Raw genomic sequence first — 18,266 nt, forward strand, 5'->3', positions numbered from 1 at the left:
TATCTGAGGCTTTTCTCACTTCTCCCCCTTATATTCTTCTTCTTCTTCTTATTTTCTTGAGTAGCCTTCGTGCTATATTTGAGTAGCCTCCGTGCTATATTTGAGTGTCAGTCAATCGACTGGCATACTGAGGGTGTAATTCTAGAACGGTTTTCTACAGTGCAGTAGAACTCCGATACAGTGAATCTGGGCTGTTTTATCCTGGGGACTTCGTGGTTGATAGTCTGCCTTGCACAATTTTGGGCAGTGCCTCGAAACGTCTTAAAGAGAGCGACCTAGTCCGCGACTCAACCCAGTAATATTTTCGGTGGCATAAATTGTTTTCAAAGGTTTTCGAATTTCAAAAAACAACAATGTCTCATATTTCTGTATCTTCTTGTTCACTAAAATTGATGTATTTAACAATCCTGTTACATTTTATGGAAAAGATGTTTTCATTCACTATAATATGAAGTTGTAGAAAGATTTCATCAAACAAAAGAATTCAATTTATAGTTTTTTCCACAAGAGATGTATATAGACTTGAAACTTAGCTAAGCATCAGATCCAGCAGTATAACTTGTAGTGCTTCCAAGCAAGAATTCATTTTATATACCAATAATAAGGAAAAGCAAATCTTGAAAATAATCATATAAACATTTAAAATTCACACAGGTAAGTCCAAATTATCCTAGCAAAGATTACTACAGGCCTAGTAATGGGAATGCTATCACACCTTGAAACTTCCAAGGCATTCTCATCCCAAGGATTGCAAATATCTTACAGCAGTGAGATCGAATAATTTTACCCCCCGCGCTTCGCATGCATCTAGTATCTAATAACTCAGAGTCTTCGACACAAAATCAAACTATTGTGGTTCTAACCATTTGAGTTGAGCATACTCAATAAGAGTGAGTCAGACTGTGATTGTGTATCTTGCACCTTAAAGGACAACATTAAAGTAGTACTACTGTCTCAGATTCCATTCTCTGCCGAGAGAGTTCCACTTTCCATTTTCTTCATCCTACCAAGAAGATAAGTTCTCTCCATTCTAAAATCTTTTAGCGACTCCTTGAGCTTTCCCCCTCCGTTTTCTGCCCTCGCCGAAGAGGGTTGATGAATATCGAGGTCTTTTTCTGCATTATCCTCACCTTCAGTTGACCTTGATGGAAATCTGTTGCTGCCACCATGAGCCTTAATATCATCTTCTGTCAAGTATCCATGTTTATCTCTGTAAATCTCCAATTCGGTATATAAAGTTCTGACTTCTTCCTCTAGTTTGAGAAGCAAATCATTAGTTTCTTGCAGGACTTCTTCATCATACTCTATTTGTTCCTCCATCATTCTTTGATACTGAGAAGCATCCATCTGCAAAGCCGCCTTCTCTTCCTGTAAGCGGGTGATCATGGCCATTGCATTGTTGGCAGCAACAGCTGAAGCACTTCTTTCTTCATCAAGCTCCATGTACAAAGCCATGAGCGACTTGCGATCCAAACGAACTTGCCTCTTCAAATTGTTTAAGACGGCATCATCTTCTTCATTTTGACAACTCCATTCATTAGAGTCGGAAGCATATTCTGTCTTTTCTAGTGGCGATTTCTTCATGAGCCCAGAGGACCATTTTGGACTGTTGATTGGAGAATCTGTAAGTGGGACTCCAGAGAACCTGTTGCTCCATGGAAAAGGTGGGGTTTTCGGCGATTCTACGTTTATATCCTCGGATCCTGTCAATAGAGAGGTGCCTTTGAGTACTTCCTTTACTGCATACAAAAATGAAAGGGAAATTGTCAAAGTAGTTATGGCACATTTTGAGTCATTCATTTGACTATGTTAAAAGCATGTAATAGCTTATATTTCATAAAAAACTAAAAAACCAGCACAAGGGTGCATTTTTTTCCATAGAAACAGCACAAGCTTTAGCTAGCATATTCCCACCAAATTCATATTTTTACATGCACTCACATTTACTATTCTGTTTTTTCAGGTTGTTGCCATCCTCATTCTGTGTAAGCTCTGAATCTTTTTTCGCATATGGGGTGCGAGGCGATTCCAGACCACGAGATTCTTCATATTTTGACGTGACAAACGGATGAGCTCGTGGTGAAGCGGCCGGAGCTTTTAAAAATGAGCCTGAATTCTTGCCTTTTGAGATGGAAGACTTGAGTTTCAATGGTGCTCCACAGCATGAACACCTCTGAATACTACTTTTCTCATCCTGCGAAACAACCTCTTCATCCTTCAAACTCAATTGAATGTTGTCTTCACCATCCTCAACAAAACACTCAAGATTCTTATTCAGAACCCCCACAAGAGACTTATATGTATCACAATCTGATTCCTTCTGAGTTGCAAAAGAAAGCAAACACCCTTCACACATCTTCCTTAAATCAGAAAGCTTATTGTGATTGTGACAAAATGCCATAGACGAAACGTCTTTCTTGTGAGCGTCGCATATGGAATTGTTGTAATAAAAACCAGGAGTTTTCTGAGCCAAAACATGGTTCATCCGCGCACATAGCCAACAAGGGATATCCAATTCGAAGTACCTTGCAAACTCAGTGGTGAAAAATGCTATAAACCCATCAAGAAAAAGTGAAATTATCAACACCCATTCAAGCACCATGCACAACACAAAGTGTGGAAAATTTCCCATCTTTTGCTTAACAAAACGAGTAAATGATCTATTAGACATGTTGGTTCTTCTTCTTTTTTTATTTATATGTTTGTTTTTCTGTTTTTACCTTTTAAGACCAAACAACAAGTACAATGCAAAGGATAAGGAAAAACCAAACTTTATGCAATCTAATGTGTTGGTGAATTTTTTTGTTGGTGCAATATTTGAGAAGTTTGCAATATGGAAGGAAAGATCATGACCTTGTTTAGGATAAGATCATAACCTTTCTGTGCGTTTCTCTTCCTTCATGTGCATGCATTTGCAATACAAGTGAATGAGAATGTTTTGGGTGGTTGAACTCATTTGGTTATAATTAGAAGACACAGTTGTTGCTATGAAAAACCAATCACAATCATTAGCCTAAAATAAGGTTTGTCTGTTTTCATAATCAGACATGTTGCATAGAATAATGCTAGAATCTTATAAGCACTAATGATATGATAAAACTAATTACGTGGTAGTTCGTTATTTATTTGCTTCCTTTATCCATCTATTATTGACCATACCTATTTGGTTAAATACATTATTGAAAAATTACTCTTCTAATGGATTCACAAGTCACAATAACATTATCTCCATGCATACTTTCATCACTTCCCTTCTCTCTCACAAGGCTTGCAACAAAATAGTATCATTGTATCAAAATAGTAGTAAGATCAATGCATAACTTGATGTCTCTATTTCGATCTGTAAGAAACGTGCGACTTAAAAATAATCCAAAGATTTTAATAAAGTAGAAATGACTTGATAAGGAATTAAGGATTAAAATAACTAAAGATTGTACTCCAAATATTTGTAACAAACGTGCGACCACATAATAACCAAGACATTATAATAAATCATGTGATAGAATTGATTTAACTTATCTAAGAAATTAGTAAAGTAAATTAAAGGTTAAAATTATAACTACCTATTATCGATCGTCAATATAATATCAGCCATTTATTTGTTTATGATATTACTCACTTTATTGAGTCACTCACTTAAGTTGAGTTTAATCTTCTGATAAAATAGAGTCGCAAATGTAACGTTTAAACAATTAAATATAAAAAATTGGATAGATAATAATAAAAATTTAAAACAGTTAGAGTCAATCTCAATTATAGTTATTTCTATATTTGATTTAAGGAGTAATAAAATGGTGAAGTTTAAATCTCCTCTATAGTATGTAAAAGTATTTATTGTAAAATAGAAATAGCAAAAAAAAGATATCTACATTACAATTCCTATATATACACGGAACACTATAGTGCGAAATTTTAGTTTCTAATTTAAGATTAAACGTTTGATCTAACAATATCAAAATCAACATTTTTCAATTAAGTTATGACTTAAACCCTTTTACTCAGATCAAGGAATTCTCTTTCAGTTTTTATCATGACTGAATTACAATGACTTTTAATCAATATAAGATCCAATTAAGTTAATCAATAGAAGAGCTCAAGTTAACAAATAATATGGAACACAACTACTGTACACAATGGGGTTCATCCCCCTGTATCTCATATACTAAATTTCACTTTCATATCTATTGCATAAGAAATACATACCTAAAATTCTTCATATGCAGAATAATTTGTCTGCAACTTCAACCAAGAGCTCCTTCAAACTCTTGGTTCACATCTCAGCCTAAAACAAATTCACATTTTTGTCGAGTTGACATATATATATTTTTTAATTCATCGGGATAGTCCTAATTTTCAAAAAATATAATACTATTAACAAAAGAGTCTTCATTCTCTAATACATTCTTTCTCTAAGTCTCAAATCATATGTCTTTATAGCAAAACGTATTTGTCAAATTATACATTGTTTTATAATATCATCATACCAACGAACAATTACTTTTTTATTTATTGTCATTTACTAAATATTACTTTATCATTTTTTAATTCTTTTTATTTGTATTTTCAAACATTAATAAAAAAATATTTTTATAAAATAACTTATAATTTTTTATACAATATTAACTAACTTTTTTATTTGTGTGAAATTTTGAAAGTAACATAATTTTTTTAAGCACAATTTATGGTAATCGAATGTAATATGAATGATTGAAGAGATTATAATAAAAAACTATTTTGATCCCACATGAACGCTATGGTCTAAATTCTTTAAAGTTGCTAGGGGTGTCAATCTTGGGAATAAGAGCAACGATGGTCTCATTGAGCGAAGGATCAAATAGTCGGTGGAGAAGGTTGTCCTCACCATGTGCCACGTATTTTCGCCCAACAATTCAATATGCCAATATTTTTGAAAAAAATACATTGAAAACTATCACGTCCGAGAGCTTTGTAGAATTTCGTCAAGATCGAGGCTTTAGTCAATTGATTTTGACTTTTTACATCAAATTTAGAGATGTTAGATGAAATTGAAGCAATGACGATTTATGAATGTCCATATAGTACAAGGAAGATTTAGACTATGAATTTTGTTTCTATTTATTAACTAATGTTAACGATTCATATAATGTTGTTTATGTTTCTACATTTCTTTTTAATAATTAAATCTTATTTAAAATTAATAATGTCTCAATAAAAATTAAATAAATTAATTTTATTATTAATTGAAATATAAATATTAAATGAAATCGATTACAATAATTTATTAAATAATTTTGCATTCTAAAAAACCCAAAAAACCAAAATTTAAATAAAAATATATAAAATTTACAAAAAGAAACTTAATATTATATTTAAAAAACTTTATTTTAGAATTTGCCTTAAACCTCTGTATATATATTGTATATATTGGACCATCAATGCTTGAAAGGTGGGATTGGATGTACTAATATTGAAGAGTTCGCTCAAGTTGATGAAGGGATATGAAGTAAATCCTTTCAACAGTTCTTTAAATGTCATTTGGTCTCGCCACAAGCTCACATTTTCTTTCGAAGATGTTCCCAAATTCTTTTATATTAAAAGTGATAAACTCATTTATCACTTAAGCAGAAGGGTCTAAGGCCTTGGGCTTGAGCCAGGCCAGACAAGGCGAGGAGGAGGGGGTTGTTGACATAGTGTGGAACCGAAATGCGAAACCATATAAAAACAGTAAACAACCATTGTTAGCCAAAAGCTTTAAGCATAACATCAATGAATCGTATACTTAAGACTAATTAAATATTCTACCATGGTCTTATTTGCCTTGTTATTGACCCACTAACTCACTTATTATATCATACAAGATAATGTCTAACGATACTAATATAGACAACTACGGTTAGATGAGTTACAACCCATAGTCACATTTTCAGACAAATTATTGATTTCCATATTAGCCAACCATATCCTCTATAAACCATATATTAGGGAAATAGATCTTAATGCACCTTTTGAACTTAGTTGAATAATATTTTGTCCATGCAACTAAGATGGAGGCACAAATCGACTTTTGCGATCAATTGTATGTCGGCTGATTGACTATCGACTACCCATATTCTCCACGGGGCCTAATATACTCATGGCAAATTGGGGGCAGGGCAGCTGCCCAATAACTTTTATTTTACATTTGCAAATTATAAGAAAATTTAAATATGGCCACGTCTTAAAATAATGTATTAACCCCACTAAATACAAACTTATACTAAGAAGAGACTTTTCCTGAACACGAATTTCGTAAAAGATCAAATGTGTAATTATGTATGACATTAATTTTTTAATAAATTTGTATTCACATGTTTAGAGAGATATTTTTTATAAAGTTGAGAATGAAAGAAAAAAAAATCATAAATCTCTGCCAAAATATGGAGACACGTAAAGAATAATTAAAAAATTTAGATGTTAAGGTGTGTTTAATTTTTTGAATATACTGATGTAGTTATTTTGGTACTTAATGAAAATGAAATCATTATTTTGTGTTTTATGTATTGATTTATTTTTTGTGTATATTGATATTATAAAATTTTGCCCATACTAGTTGAAATTTCCGAAGCCGCCACTTGTTCTCCACACTCATATTCTTGAGAGAATGAGTGGGTATCCACATTTTTTCCTCTTAAACTGATTTTTAAATCAATTTAAAGATTATTTTTTCTCACCATAACTACTTATCCCATCATAAAAAAATAATGAAGACTTTTTTGATTATATGTTATGTTTTTTATACTCTCGTTTAATATTACTATGTAAATTTGATACGATCCATACCAATCTCAAAACACATAGATTTGATAATCACATTCAGTCGTCGATTTATTTTACATTAATGACTAATTATGTATTGATTGATTAAATTTCAACTAATAAGAAAACACTTTCTCTTTAGTTGAATGACCAATATATGACTCACAAAATCACTTTTTGGATGGAAGTACATAGAGAGGTTGGGACGAAGATACGAGAAAAATTAAGAAACACATTATTTAATCACATATAGGAATGACAAAATCAACACTTCAATTTAAATGTGTTTGATTTTGCGGTGGTTAAAATTGATTTTATTTGAAAGTAAATTGAATATAAAGTTATTTATGTTTACAAACAAGTCAAAATCAATAATACACCTATAAAATTGATTTTAACTCATCTAAAAGTATGACTAAATATGCATTAAAACAAATCACGTATAAGATTACTTTTGAGTTTTCCTTAATTTAAAAAGACTCAAAATTATCATTTTTCCTTGTAGTAGAGGGACACAAGAAAAACCACCTTGAAAATTATTTGGAAAATGTAATATTTTTTGTACACAATTGTTACAAAAATGTACAATTACAATGTTGATGTAAAATAACTCATTTCAGGAAACATTTAAAACGTTAAACGGGACTAAAAAAAAAAAGAACCGAGTTCCTTGCGTCCTGGTCCAACAAGGATTTCATCACACATTTGACGTTCTGAAAGTGGGGCCCAGTACTCCAACCTGTAAAATAAACGCCACGTGTCCAGATGAAACGCAGTGTATTGCTTTCATTTCACCCCTCGTACAAGTTGCTGTTCTGCTAAAAAGTGCAAGACACATAGTAGTGGACAAATCGTCAATGAATCCAACGGCTGAAAATCCATCTCTCTCGCTTAAGAAGCTATCTCCCTCACCGGGCGCCAAAAACCCCTTTCTTCGCTTTCTTTTATCAACAAACAAACCTCACACTACTCATTTCAAACGCAACAGTGTGTCAAGCCAAACCACACCGAACGAAAATCCAAAAAGCAACGCATAAAATTCAGCTTCGCTTTCGTCTATCTCCATCGAATCTAATCGAATTCGATTCGATTTTGAGTATGGACCTTCAGAACACTGTCAAAGAAGCCCTAAATGCACTCTACCATCACCCTGATGATACCGTTCGCATGCAAGCCGATCGCTATCTTCAGGATTTTCAACGAACTTTGGATGCGTGGCAGGTTCTCTCTTCAATCCTTTCTCGATTCGCTTCATTCCCGATTTGTCTTTTTCATCTCTCCTGCTTCGATTCGTTTTTCACTGATTCACTGTGTTGATCTTTTTAACTTTTCTCGAGTTTTATTTTATTATCGTGGTTGATTCTCTAGCTCCGAACTTCACTGCAAGTTACTAGTACTCTCTATCTAGTGATTTTTCAGAGACCGTTTCTATTTCTGTGATGTTTGGATTTCAAGGACTCTTTTAGGGCTTATTTTTATTGTTTCTGATTGCGAACTCAGCAATTCAGCAATTCAGTGCAACAACACATATGTGAATTTTGAACATGCTAGTTCTACTGTATATAGGTTAATTAATTATTATTATTATTATTATTATTATTATTATTTTTTTAATTACTGCAGGTGGCTGATAATTTACTTCATGATCCAAGTAGTAACCTAGAAACTTTGATATTTTGTTCTCAGACCTTAAGAAGCAAGGTGACTTTGTTGTTCTTTTACTTCCTGTTAATGTAGTTTATACTTTTGCATGTTTAAGAATGTTGAATGAATGCTGGTTTATGACTGCAAAATTTTTAGCAGAGGTGCTTTCTTCGTAGTTTTTGAGTTCATTTTTATGATCTAGGTTCAACGAGACTTCGAGGAACTCCCCCCCACAGCATTCCGGCCTCTGCGTGACTCGTTAAATGTGAGTAACTATTTGCGGTGCTATTCTGAGGGTGTTTATATAAATTTGGGACATGTAAATTTTTCCGTCTTAAAAAGGATTACTGATATATGCTTGTCTTCTCAGCTGCTTCTTGTGAAATAGATACAATACTTCATATGTCTGTGTATATGGTTTACTTTTACCAGTTCATGTTTGTTTTGAATGCAGAACTTACTGAAAAAGTTCCACAAGGGTCATCCAAAAGTCAGAACTCAGGTATCATAACGAAGTCCCTTGTACCCTTCTATCTTCTTTTCAATTTGATTTTGTGTAGTTTTGTATTTTTATATGGCTGTTAAATTTACCGAAATGTATTGCTCAAAATTGTCTGCACTTGTAGATTAGTATTGCAGTGGTTGCATTGGCTGTGCACGTGCCTGCAGAAGACTGGGGGGATGGTGGAATAGTGAAATGGCTCAGGGATGAGATGGATTCCCATCCGGAATATATACCAGGATTCTTGGAGTTACTTACAGTTTTACCGGAGGTATATACGCTGATCTTTCAGGAACTTGGACCGTCTTTTGAATTTATTAATGACACAAATGTCTGAATTTCAAACCACTAAACGCCATGTAGTTATACTTTTCAAGAAGTCTGTCTTGTCGGATAGTTTTACCAGAGGTATATATGCTGACGTTTTAGGAACTTGGACTGTCTTTTGATCTTATTAATGACACAAATATCTGAATTTCAAACCACTAAACGCCATGTAGTTTTACGTTTCAATTTTTTTGTCTTGTAGGATAGTTTTACCAGAGGTATATACGCTGACGTTTTAGGAACTTGGACCATCTTTTGATCTTATTAGTGACACGAATGTCTGAATTTCAAACCACTAAACGTCATGTAGTTATATGTTTCAAAATTTCTGTCTTGCCGGATAGTGTTTTATGTAGCACTTAACGTCATACCACTCATGTTCTTCCATTAATGGTCTCAAACAAAATATTTTTATTTAATTAAGTTTATTAGCTATTTGTTTGGTTGAGTTATGCCGCTATATATTATGTCTTTTACTTATTTTGTTGTTATAAGCAGGAAGTATTAAACTATAAGATAGCAGCTCGGCCAGAAAGGCGCCGGCAATTTGAAAAAGAGCTTACTTCTCAAATAGAGGTTGCTCTTAATATCTTGACAGCTTGTTTGAGTATATCTGAGCTTAAGGAGCAGGTGATCGATCAATTTCTTTTCTATTTATTGTCCATAATGTTGTCATTATGAGGTATTTTGAATATTGGTTTGTTGTTGTGGCCTTATGGTGGTGCTTTCATGTAAATATTTCTTTCAGGTTCTTGAGGCATTTGCTTCATGGCTTCGCCTAAAGCACGGGTACAATTTTTCTTTGTTTTGACCTGTAATTAAATTTTGTTTACTAAATGGTGCATTACTGATAATGGTAGTAGATTATTAGATTATTCTTCGATGTTATTTTTCAAGAAGTGTTTGGGGCATCTTAAATTGTGTAACGTTTGGGAGAAACATTTTATTAATGCCGCATTTGTACCGGTTGTCATGGATTGAAGCTTCAGTTTTTTATTTTTGTATGAACAATTAATAGATTACTTAGCCAGGTGCTGTCTCATTGTAATTTGTAAGATAGTGAATTGTTTATCTGAGCTCTACAACCTATGTAGAAAATTTGTTAACTGGAAGTGATAGAAGCATATCTAAAAAAACTGCGTAATTGCTTTCAGTTGTGACGTGACATTTATAAAATAAAATAAAGAGGCCTCAATATTTTGTATCTTTTTGTTACAATTTAGTGACATTTAGATGGATTATCAAGTTAAGTCATGTTTTTTGTGAAACTGATATTGAGGGTTTCTATTCACTCAATCTTATAATAGGGAAAATAACGGAAATAACACACTCTATTCTATATTATCATTAAATGTTTTTTTTTTCTTCAACTTCTCAGGATTCCCGGATCTGTTCTTAGTTCTCATCCATTAGTTCTCACAGCACTGTCAAGCTTGAACTCCGAGCTACTTTCAGAGGCATCTGTAAATGGTAGGAAAGCTGGGAAAATATTATTATTTTTTCAAAATATATGCTGTTGATATTGAACTGGATATTATCTCAACATATTAATTGGGCTGATTTTATCTAATTATAATGGGATAAAAATCTGGAATGCATTTAATTTTACTTATTGGTAGGTCGCATATTAAGGCTTAATTGTATTTGCATATGCTATATGCCAAATGCAGCTTTAATAATCTTATTTGGGCAAGGCCTAGTTGTAATGTACACATACTTGGCCAAAAATATTACTCCCTCAGTCTCACAATGAGTGTTGTTTTTGCTCAGTCACATGTATTAAGAAATGACTTTAAATAAAAGAGAGAGTAATAATTTTACCAAATTAACCTTGTTAATAATTGGTTTGTTTCCCACTATCATAAATGGCAAGTAGATTATAAAACTTAGGGAATAATGTACATAGTATTAATTTGAGGGTACAATTGGAAAAAAAATAATTTATCTAACATTGAAAACTAAAATGATATTCATTTTGAGACATTTTTTTCGTTGCTAAAGTGACACTTATGATGAGACAGAGAAAATATTAGTATATTTAAGAGAGTAAAGTTAGTGTTTATTATCACTTGGTCTTGTCATCATAGTAAAACCATTTCCTCTATTCTTCTCAGTTCCATCATTTTTCTAAGATTATATCTATTATTATCAAGTATTTCCACGAAAGTGAAACTTTTAGTAATTTCTTCACCCTTTCATATCAATTTAAGCACTATTAACATTGTGAAGCCAGCAAAAACTCAACGAAGGAAAGCTTAGCACTAATAATTTTAAGATTTAAATTGTCTTTATTTCAAACATTACTTTTGCTGTTTTCTTTTTGGCATTTTCACTTTCTTTAATGATTAGGAGGATTATGATATCTTTTACCCACTTTTGAGCTATGTTGTTCCTTTCCACTCTTATTCTTTATTTTGTCAAGAAATAATGCAAGCATTTAGGACTAAGGAAATAAAAGTTAGTCAGCTGATAGTTTGAGTTGATCGTGACAAAAAAGTAATGGCTTCATTAGATAAATAATAAACTAGGTGTTTTTCCTTAGCCTCTAAGGGTTGATTGGTCATTTTTGTGGGTCTTAAAACCCTGTTAGTTGGATGTTGGATTGGGTTCCCATCATGTTTTCATTCGGAAGCACATAAAATTTAGGTTAGTCAACACTTGAGTCACAGGGTTGTGATTCCTGGACTCTACAGTTTTGCAATCTGAAAATAAATTTTGTGTCCATGGAACAGTTTATTGCTGCATTATTGGTGTCAAATGTTGTGAGCTATGCTTTTTAAATCAGTGGCAAACAAATTATTATTATTATTTTTTATTTGTTACCCCAGGAGTATTATTAGAGAAGAAAAGGATTATGCAAATGAACCTGCAAAATTTGCTCTCAAGTTTTTCCCCCTTTTCTGTATAGACTTGTTTGTATGGTAAAACTCTTTGGCTAACATCCTAACTAAGGTTCCATGTGTCCCGCTTCTTCAGCAGAAGTAGCTTATGTTTCCTATTTTCTTTTTCTATTGTGTTGATATTTTTAATTTCTAATGACACTGCTTTCAGTTTCAGTATTTGTTAATATTAGAATGTAATTTTTTTTTACAATCAGTGTGTTGCTTTCCCTATGTCTTTAATTTGACAATATGGTATTCTTTTTTATATTGTACCTTCTTTGCAGTGATTTCTGAGTTGATACACTACACCGCAGCAGGAAACATTGATGGTGTTTCCACAAATGTGCCCTTAATTCAAGTTATTGTTCCTCAAGTTATGAATCTTAAATCACAGCTTAGTGATTCTACAAAGGTAAACAGAGTTCCCAATCTGCTTTCTCTGAGACATGGGGGGTTGTCTATTTGATAGGAATAGTATTCCAAAACACTATAGCAAATTTTCTCTATGATAGTGTTGATTTAGTTCAATCTGTTCGCATCAATTCCTTGAAAAATAATGGGTTTTGGACCCTGCATTTTTTCAGCAGTAATCTTCATTATATTATATAACCTGTGAGGTCTTTGTCTTGTTGAGGCGTCTCAGTCACTGATTTTGTGAGCTATTGAGGCACATGGTGTCATATATCAACATTAAACTAATTTCTATTGAAAATTCTGCTTGAGGAATTCAATTCTAATTTCTATGTGAAAGGCCATTGACATAGAAAATGATTGAGTTTTTCTACCCAGATATGTATATGGTCATAATGATAATTCATCTGTTGTATATATGGTATTCTCATTCTTAGTTTAAATGCAATTGCATGCTATACTTTTTATTCAAAGGTCTACTATGGTCATGATCCTTTTATCTGTCTTTAGGATGAGGAAGATGTGAAGGCAATTGCTAGGTTATTTGCAGACATGGGTGATTCATATGTGGAGATAATTGCAACTGGTATGTGTACATTGCTATATTCTTTTTAACAATTTGGTGCTTTCTTTCACAGAATGTGACTGTGAATTACTTTGAAGCCCTGGCAAGTTGCCCATGGATCTCTCTAGTGTTGAGCCAATTGGATCTAAATCGTGATAATTAATATTCCAGGTTCTGATGAATCAATGTTAATAGTGCATGCATTGTTAGAAGTTGCTTCACATCCAGAATATGATATTGCTTCTATGACATTTAACTTTTGGCATAATCTTCAGCTGAACTTGACCAGAAGGTATTTCTTTTACTCTTGAAAGTATGGTTCTTGCTGGAAATTGCTTTTACCAGATTTTAAATATAATTTTACATAATCTGACAGGGAGTCCTATATTTCATATGGTAATGAAGCATGCATTGAATCTGAGAGAAATAGGAGGCTGCAAGTTTTTTGTCCTGCATATGAGTCACTTGTATCACTGGTGAGTCTTCCTGATTGGAGACTGGAAGTTGGAATTAAAATTCTCCCGTGCAACTTTTTAACACATTCAGTTCATTGTTTCAAGTTGTCATGTGTGCCACCTTAAAAAAAGCATCATTCTTCTTTTGAGTATTTATAATGTTATTCTCAACATTCTTGTAGCATTGACACATAACTTTTCTTTTCATCTTCCAGCTATGACCAAATTGTGTAGTTATTGTATTTATGCTGTTAGGTTTTTTCATGGATGTTTTGCAGGTTAGTTATCGGGTTCAGTATCCTGAAGATTATCAAGATCTTTCGTATGAGGATCTTAAGGAATTTAAGCAGACTAAATATGGTAATTGGTTTGTGGAATGATGTTGTTGTGATGCCTTTGTTTTCCTTTTCTGTTTCATTGTACATTCATTGATTCTACTCTGGGGTTCAAGTACTATACTCTCATTACTCTTATTATAATATAATATATACAAATAGTATACTATATTATTATTATTATTGTTGTTGTTGTTATTATTATTGTTGTTGTTGTTGTTGTTGTTGTTATTATTATTATTATTTATTTATTATTATTATTATTATTATTATTGTTACATATTCAATGCTCTTGAGACAAGTTATGGGACTGGTTATTCTTGGAGATTGAGACAGCTTGTGGTTCATGTAGGCTCTGGCTTGCAATTTTTGGTTTTGCTCCAAATATGTGTTATCTTCAGATGACATTTTTTGTAGCAGTTCCCGGGGATCTCTTAATTACAAATGTTTTAATATAAACTGTACTTTGGCATTGAATTGAAACTTGATAACAACTTTTCTAATCCATTGTGAAGTAATAATATAGCAATCTTGATGGTTAATGTGAAATTAAGAAACTCATGTCTGTGCATATAATTGGATTCGAATGCAGGAATTTTCAATGTTTACTTTATGGTGTTAGTGCGACCTCTGATATGGTCCTCAGCTAATAGTTAATGTAGAAGGGATTTTCTGCTTGATATGCTGAGAAATCAGTTAGGTTTGCTTAGATATTGCAATAATGTTTCCCGCTAAACCCTGAAACTGATCCTCCAAAGCATTGGACACATCAAATTGGTCCCTCAAGTTTTAGATAGCAATTTGCTCCATCAACGTGAAATAGGCATCAATTTAGTCTAGAAAATGTCCTTCGACTTCAATTTGGTCCCCATGGTGATACTTATGATACACTATAAACGGCCAAATTGATGTCTAAAAATCTTAGGTGAACCAACTTGATATCCTGTGTATCGATGGAGTACCAATGTCCCAGCTGTTGCATGTCAGCCGTGTCTTTCTTTTAGTAGTTTTGGCAGTACATCTTATCCTCGGTCCTTCTTTCTTTCTCTTCTTTAAATATTTTGTCTTTAGACTAGAAAATACAAGAGACTTTTCATATTAGGTCGCATTGGCAGATAAAACTTTCTTGAAGTGCAATGATCATGTGCATGTAACACAGGCTTTCTCATCTGCTGAAAATTTTGAGCACCTATGCTAATATAAGAAATAGGTTGAATGTCTAAGTCTGAAACGAGAAATTCACTTTGAGATAATTTCTCCTGTTAATGCAAAGGAAGTTAGGAAATAGTTTTGATGTTGAAGGTATAGTGAATTTTTCCTTTGGCCTGGAAACAGATGCTCACTTCATCTGTTCGTCACATTTTATTATTGAGCTTTGAAGTTGCTCGGTTTGCTTATTTGAGCTACAAAAGATCTCACTTGTGTGAGGACAGGCTAGGACATTCTCTTATTCCAATCTATGAATTGCTATGTTTTTATATTCCTTTTATGATTTGCATGTAGCTAAATATCAACAGATTGCAAAATCTCTTTATCAACTTCTTTTGAACCAGCCATTGTAAAACAAAAAAAAACTCCTTTTGTTCCAGAATTAGATGGTATTTATATTCTAATTGGTTAATGTTAGAACTGGTATCTAATCTTAACTAATTTAAAGATAAAACAGAATTTTGTGCTAAGAAAGCCTGGCAGTGTATCAACAGAGTTCATGTATTTATTTAACAGACGAACAATAATACAACATAGGAAGTTTTTTTAAGAGACCAGGATGACATAACCAGTTTCCTTGTTCCATGCTTTGAGAGCTTGGAGTATCTCCTTTCTAATTCCTTAACCAAAAACTGTCTCTCCCCCTTTTTTCTTGAACTTCTTTATTTATAACAAACTTATATAAATACATAACTGCAACTTACAAATAAATAAATGTTGCTTACAATACATAATTGCACCATAACTGTCCTAATAAATCGGTTCAGACCTGTTTAGGTCTCCTGGTGTCTTGTTTCTTAATTAGTGGTCTAACAGTTAAGTGCAATTTCTTGTTTCAGCTGTTGCAGATGTATTAACAGATGCAGCATCAGTTCTTGGTGGTGATGCCACACTTAAAATTCTGTACATGAAGCTTCTTGAGGTGTGTATTACATCTGGATGAGGTTAATTGATGTATGTTTTCCTTATTGTAAACATGAAGCTCTTGTATTGGTGGGACAGAGGGGGAGCTAATCCTTGATTTCATTCCAAACTTCTCGGTCTCTAGTGTTTCATCTTCCTTTCGATTAAGTTTAATATTAGTATGTAGGTTGTAGTTGTCTTTAATTTTTTCCTCTTGTATGTACTTCTTTTGCGTAAATAATTGAATGTTGTTTCATCCAATAAAAAAAAGTGAATGTTATTTCTTAAACCTCTTCATTGTTTCTGACCCACTTTTTCCCTCTTTTTAGGCTGTATCTAGCAATGGTGGTAATAATGAACAAAAGGAATGGCGTCCAGCAGAAGCTGCTTTGTTTTGTATTCGGGCTATATCAAGTTATGTCTCAGTTGTTGAAGCAGAAGTAATGCCTCAGGTATGGTTACATCTTTAATATAATTTTATTGATCTTTTTTTCCCCTTAAGCATCTCTTTTAAATTCTTTCTATATCTAAATATTTTTACTAAAAAAAGAGAAAACATCCCTTTCATTAAAGCACGCCTTGTAGGAGATTGTAGAAGGGGCACAATATTTGATGTTGATGCCCTTGGGCATCAAGGACATCAATGAAGGAGTTTTTTAATACAGAAGTACTCAGTGAATTGATTTTAATATTGAATAACTGGGAAGGCGGTTCTTTATGGCTATATTTAATCTAGAGTATTTTGATATATTAATAATTTGCTCGTTGATTTACAACAATTTTTGAATTTTGAGAGAAGTATTTTGCACTCAAAGTTGTATTACATTCTTTCCACTTAAATATGCTTCCAATTTGCTACATATCCTATTTCAGACAGGTGGCTATTCTTTCAGTGTGAGGATTATGTATTTTTGTGTATATCTTTGTAACTGCGCAACATTCCTAACTGAATGTGTTCTTTTTCAAGCTCATAGACAGACTACTATTGTTTTATATTTTACATAGTTGGTGTTTGTTTCATTCAGATCATGGCCTTGCTTCCGACACTTCCTCATCAACCCCAATTACTTCAGACAGGTAATGTAAAGAAAAGTTATGTCCTTCCCACTAGACTCAGTAATTCTCTCCTTGTAATTTTATATCTAATGATGCTGTATGTAGCTTTTCTGCTCAAATTTGTTTGGTACCACTCATTATAATGGTTGTTATGTATTGTTGCCAAATTTTCAGTCTGTCTAACTATTGGAGCTTATTCAAAATGGCTTGATTCGGCATCCTGTGGAATGTCTATACTCCCTTCAGTTTTAGATATCCTAATGAATGGAATGGGTACATCTGAAGATTGTGCAGCAGCCGCCGCCTTGGCATTTAGACACATCTGTGATGGTATATATAGTAAACTAGAATTTGAGTGTATTTGTGAACTTTCTGTTCAGTGTTTACCCCTTAGAATGTGGACAAGTTGCCTAGGTGAGCTACAATAGTATTCAGTGCAAGTGAAGATGAGTGACTACACTCAATGATTCCAATCAATTTTTCTGAACTGTGGTTCTGATTGAGGCTTTGCAATAAAGTTTTTCCTGAAGAATTTGGTTTGGTCATTTTCATAAACAACGGCTAAAAATCTCGTGCTTTTATGTGAGGATGCAACTTGTTTAAGTAAGTTCTTCTAGAAAGTATTGAAGGAATCTAATTATCAAACAGAAAAGTAAAAAGTAGTTGAAGCTAATTTTACTTTTCTATCAAATGCTTTTATAAATAACATCTGTATGGTTCATAAATTTTTCAGAAGATGAATTAAAAAAGAAAACCTTGGATGCAGAGAATGGGGAATATATTGCTTAACTAATTTCCATTGCATTTTTTACTGGCCTGGTTTAGCAGAATATCTTGTGTGAAGTTTGGTGTATTTAAAGTCATTAACGCATCTACACCTTACATATTTTGGGATGGTTGGTACTTTACATGGTATTAAAGCCTCTATGACCAAGTGCTCAATGCCATCCTCTTATCTCTAAATAAAAGTTGAATTTCAGCACTAGGTTGGTGGGTTTGTGCATTGTTCATGTTTCAAACCCAAAGGGCTCTTGCATGAGGGGGAAAGTTGAAAGTTGACAATGCTCCATGTATTTGATGTGTTATTTTTTACTCTAAGATTTGTTTCTGATTTTAGACTGCCGGAAAAAGCTTTGCGGATGCTTGGATGGTTTGTTCCACATCTACAATCGGACAGTTAGTGGGGAAGATAGTTTCAAAGTT

The 18,266-nt window shown here is 33.0% G+C and overlaps 2 protein-coding genes across 2 annotated transcripts in view; one reads left to right on the plus strand and one right to left on the minus strand.

The window, feature by feature from the left end:
* Window positions 1-601: 601 nt before the first annotated feature.
* Window positions 602-2,891, minus strand: LOC101500585 (probable myosin-binding protein 5). Its single transcript, XM_004508747.4, has 2 exons — window positions 1,942-2,891; window positions 602-1,739 (listed from the first exon to the last, which is right to left on the minus strand). Exons 1-2 carry the CDS (start codon window positions 2,669-2,671, stop codon window positions 955-957), a joined length of 1,515 nt encoding a protein of 504 aa, XP_004508804.1. The 5' UTR covers window positions 2,672-2,891; the 3' UTR covers window positions 602-954.
* Window positions 2,892-7,642: 4,751 nt separating this feature from the next.
* Window positions 7,643-18,266, plus strand: part of LOC101500897 (transportin MOS14) — a 14,936-nt gene continuing 4,312 nt past the window's right edge. Inside the window, exons 1-18 of the mRNA XM_073363331.1 lie at window positions 7,643-7,995; window positions 8,398-8,475; window positions 8,621-8,683; window positions 8,873-8,920; window positions 9,045-9,191; window positions 9,746-9,877; window positions 9,996-10,036; window positions 10,626-10,717; window positions 12,414-12,541; window positions 13,051-13,126; window positions 13,277-13,397; window positions 13,482-13,581; window positions 13,839-13,920; window positions 15,944-16,026; window positions 16,337-16,459; window positions 17,033-17,084; window positions 17,238-17,393; window positions 18,181-18,266. The exon at window positions 18,181-18,266 is cut by the window's right edge and continues 19 nt beyond it. Of these exons, the coding sequence (XP_073219432.1) occupies window positions 7,873-7,995; window positions 8,398-8,475; window positions 8,621-8,683; window positions 8,873-8,920; window positions 9,045-9,191; window positions 9,746-9,877; window positions 9,996-10,036; window positions 10,626-10,717; window positions 12,414-12,541; window positions 13,051-13,126; window positions 13,277-13,397; window positions 13,482-13,581; window positions 13,839-13,920; window positions 15,944-16,026; window positions 16,337-16,459; window positions 17,033-17,084; window positions 17,238-17,393; window positions 18,181-18,266 (1,731 nt within the window). The 5' untranslated portion in view covers window positions 7,643-7,872. The remainder of the gene's footprint in view (window positions 7,996-8,397; window positions 8,476-8,620; window positions 8,684-8,872; window positions 8,921-9,044; window positions 9,192-9,745; window positions 9,878-9,995; window positions 10,037-10,625; window positions 10,718-12,413; window positions 12,542-13,050; window positions 13,127-13,276; window positions 13,398-13,481; window positions 13,582-13,838; window positions 13,921-15,943; window positions 16,027-16,336; window positions 16,460-17,032; window positions 17,085-17,237; window positions 17,394-18,180) is intronic.

Source organism: Cicer arietinum, chromosome 7 (assembly GCF_000331145.2).
Source record: "Cicer arietinum cultivar CDC Frontier isolate Library 1 chromosome 7, Cicar.CDCFrontier_v2.0, whole genome shotgun sequence".
Classification (NCBI taxonomy): Eukaryota; Viridiplantae; Streptophyta; class Magnoliopsida; order Fabales; family Fabaceae; genus Cicer; species Cicer arietinum.

What these genes read in the sequence shown, in the direction of transcription:
- LOC101500585 (XM_004508747.4), bottom strand. Translation starts at nt 2,671, where the DNA reads ATGTCTAATAGATCATTTACTCGTTTTGTTAAGCAAAAGATGGGAAAT. An exon ending in GAAAAAACAGAATAGTAAAT is followed by an intron (nt 1,740 to 1,941) that starts GTGAGTGCATGT and finishes TTTTGTATGCAG; the next exon opens with TAAAGGAAGTACTCAAAGGC.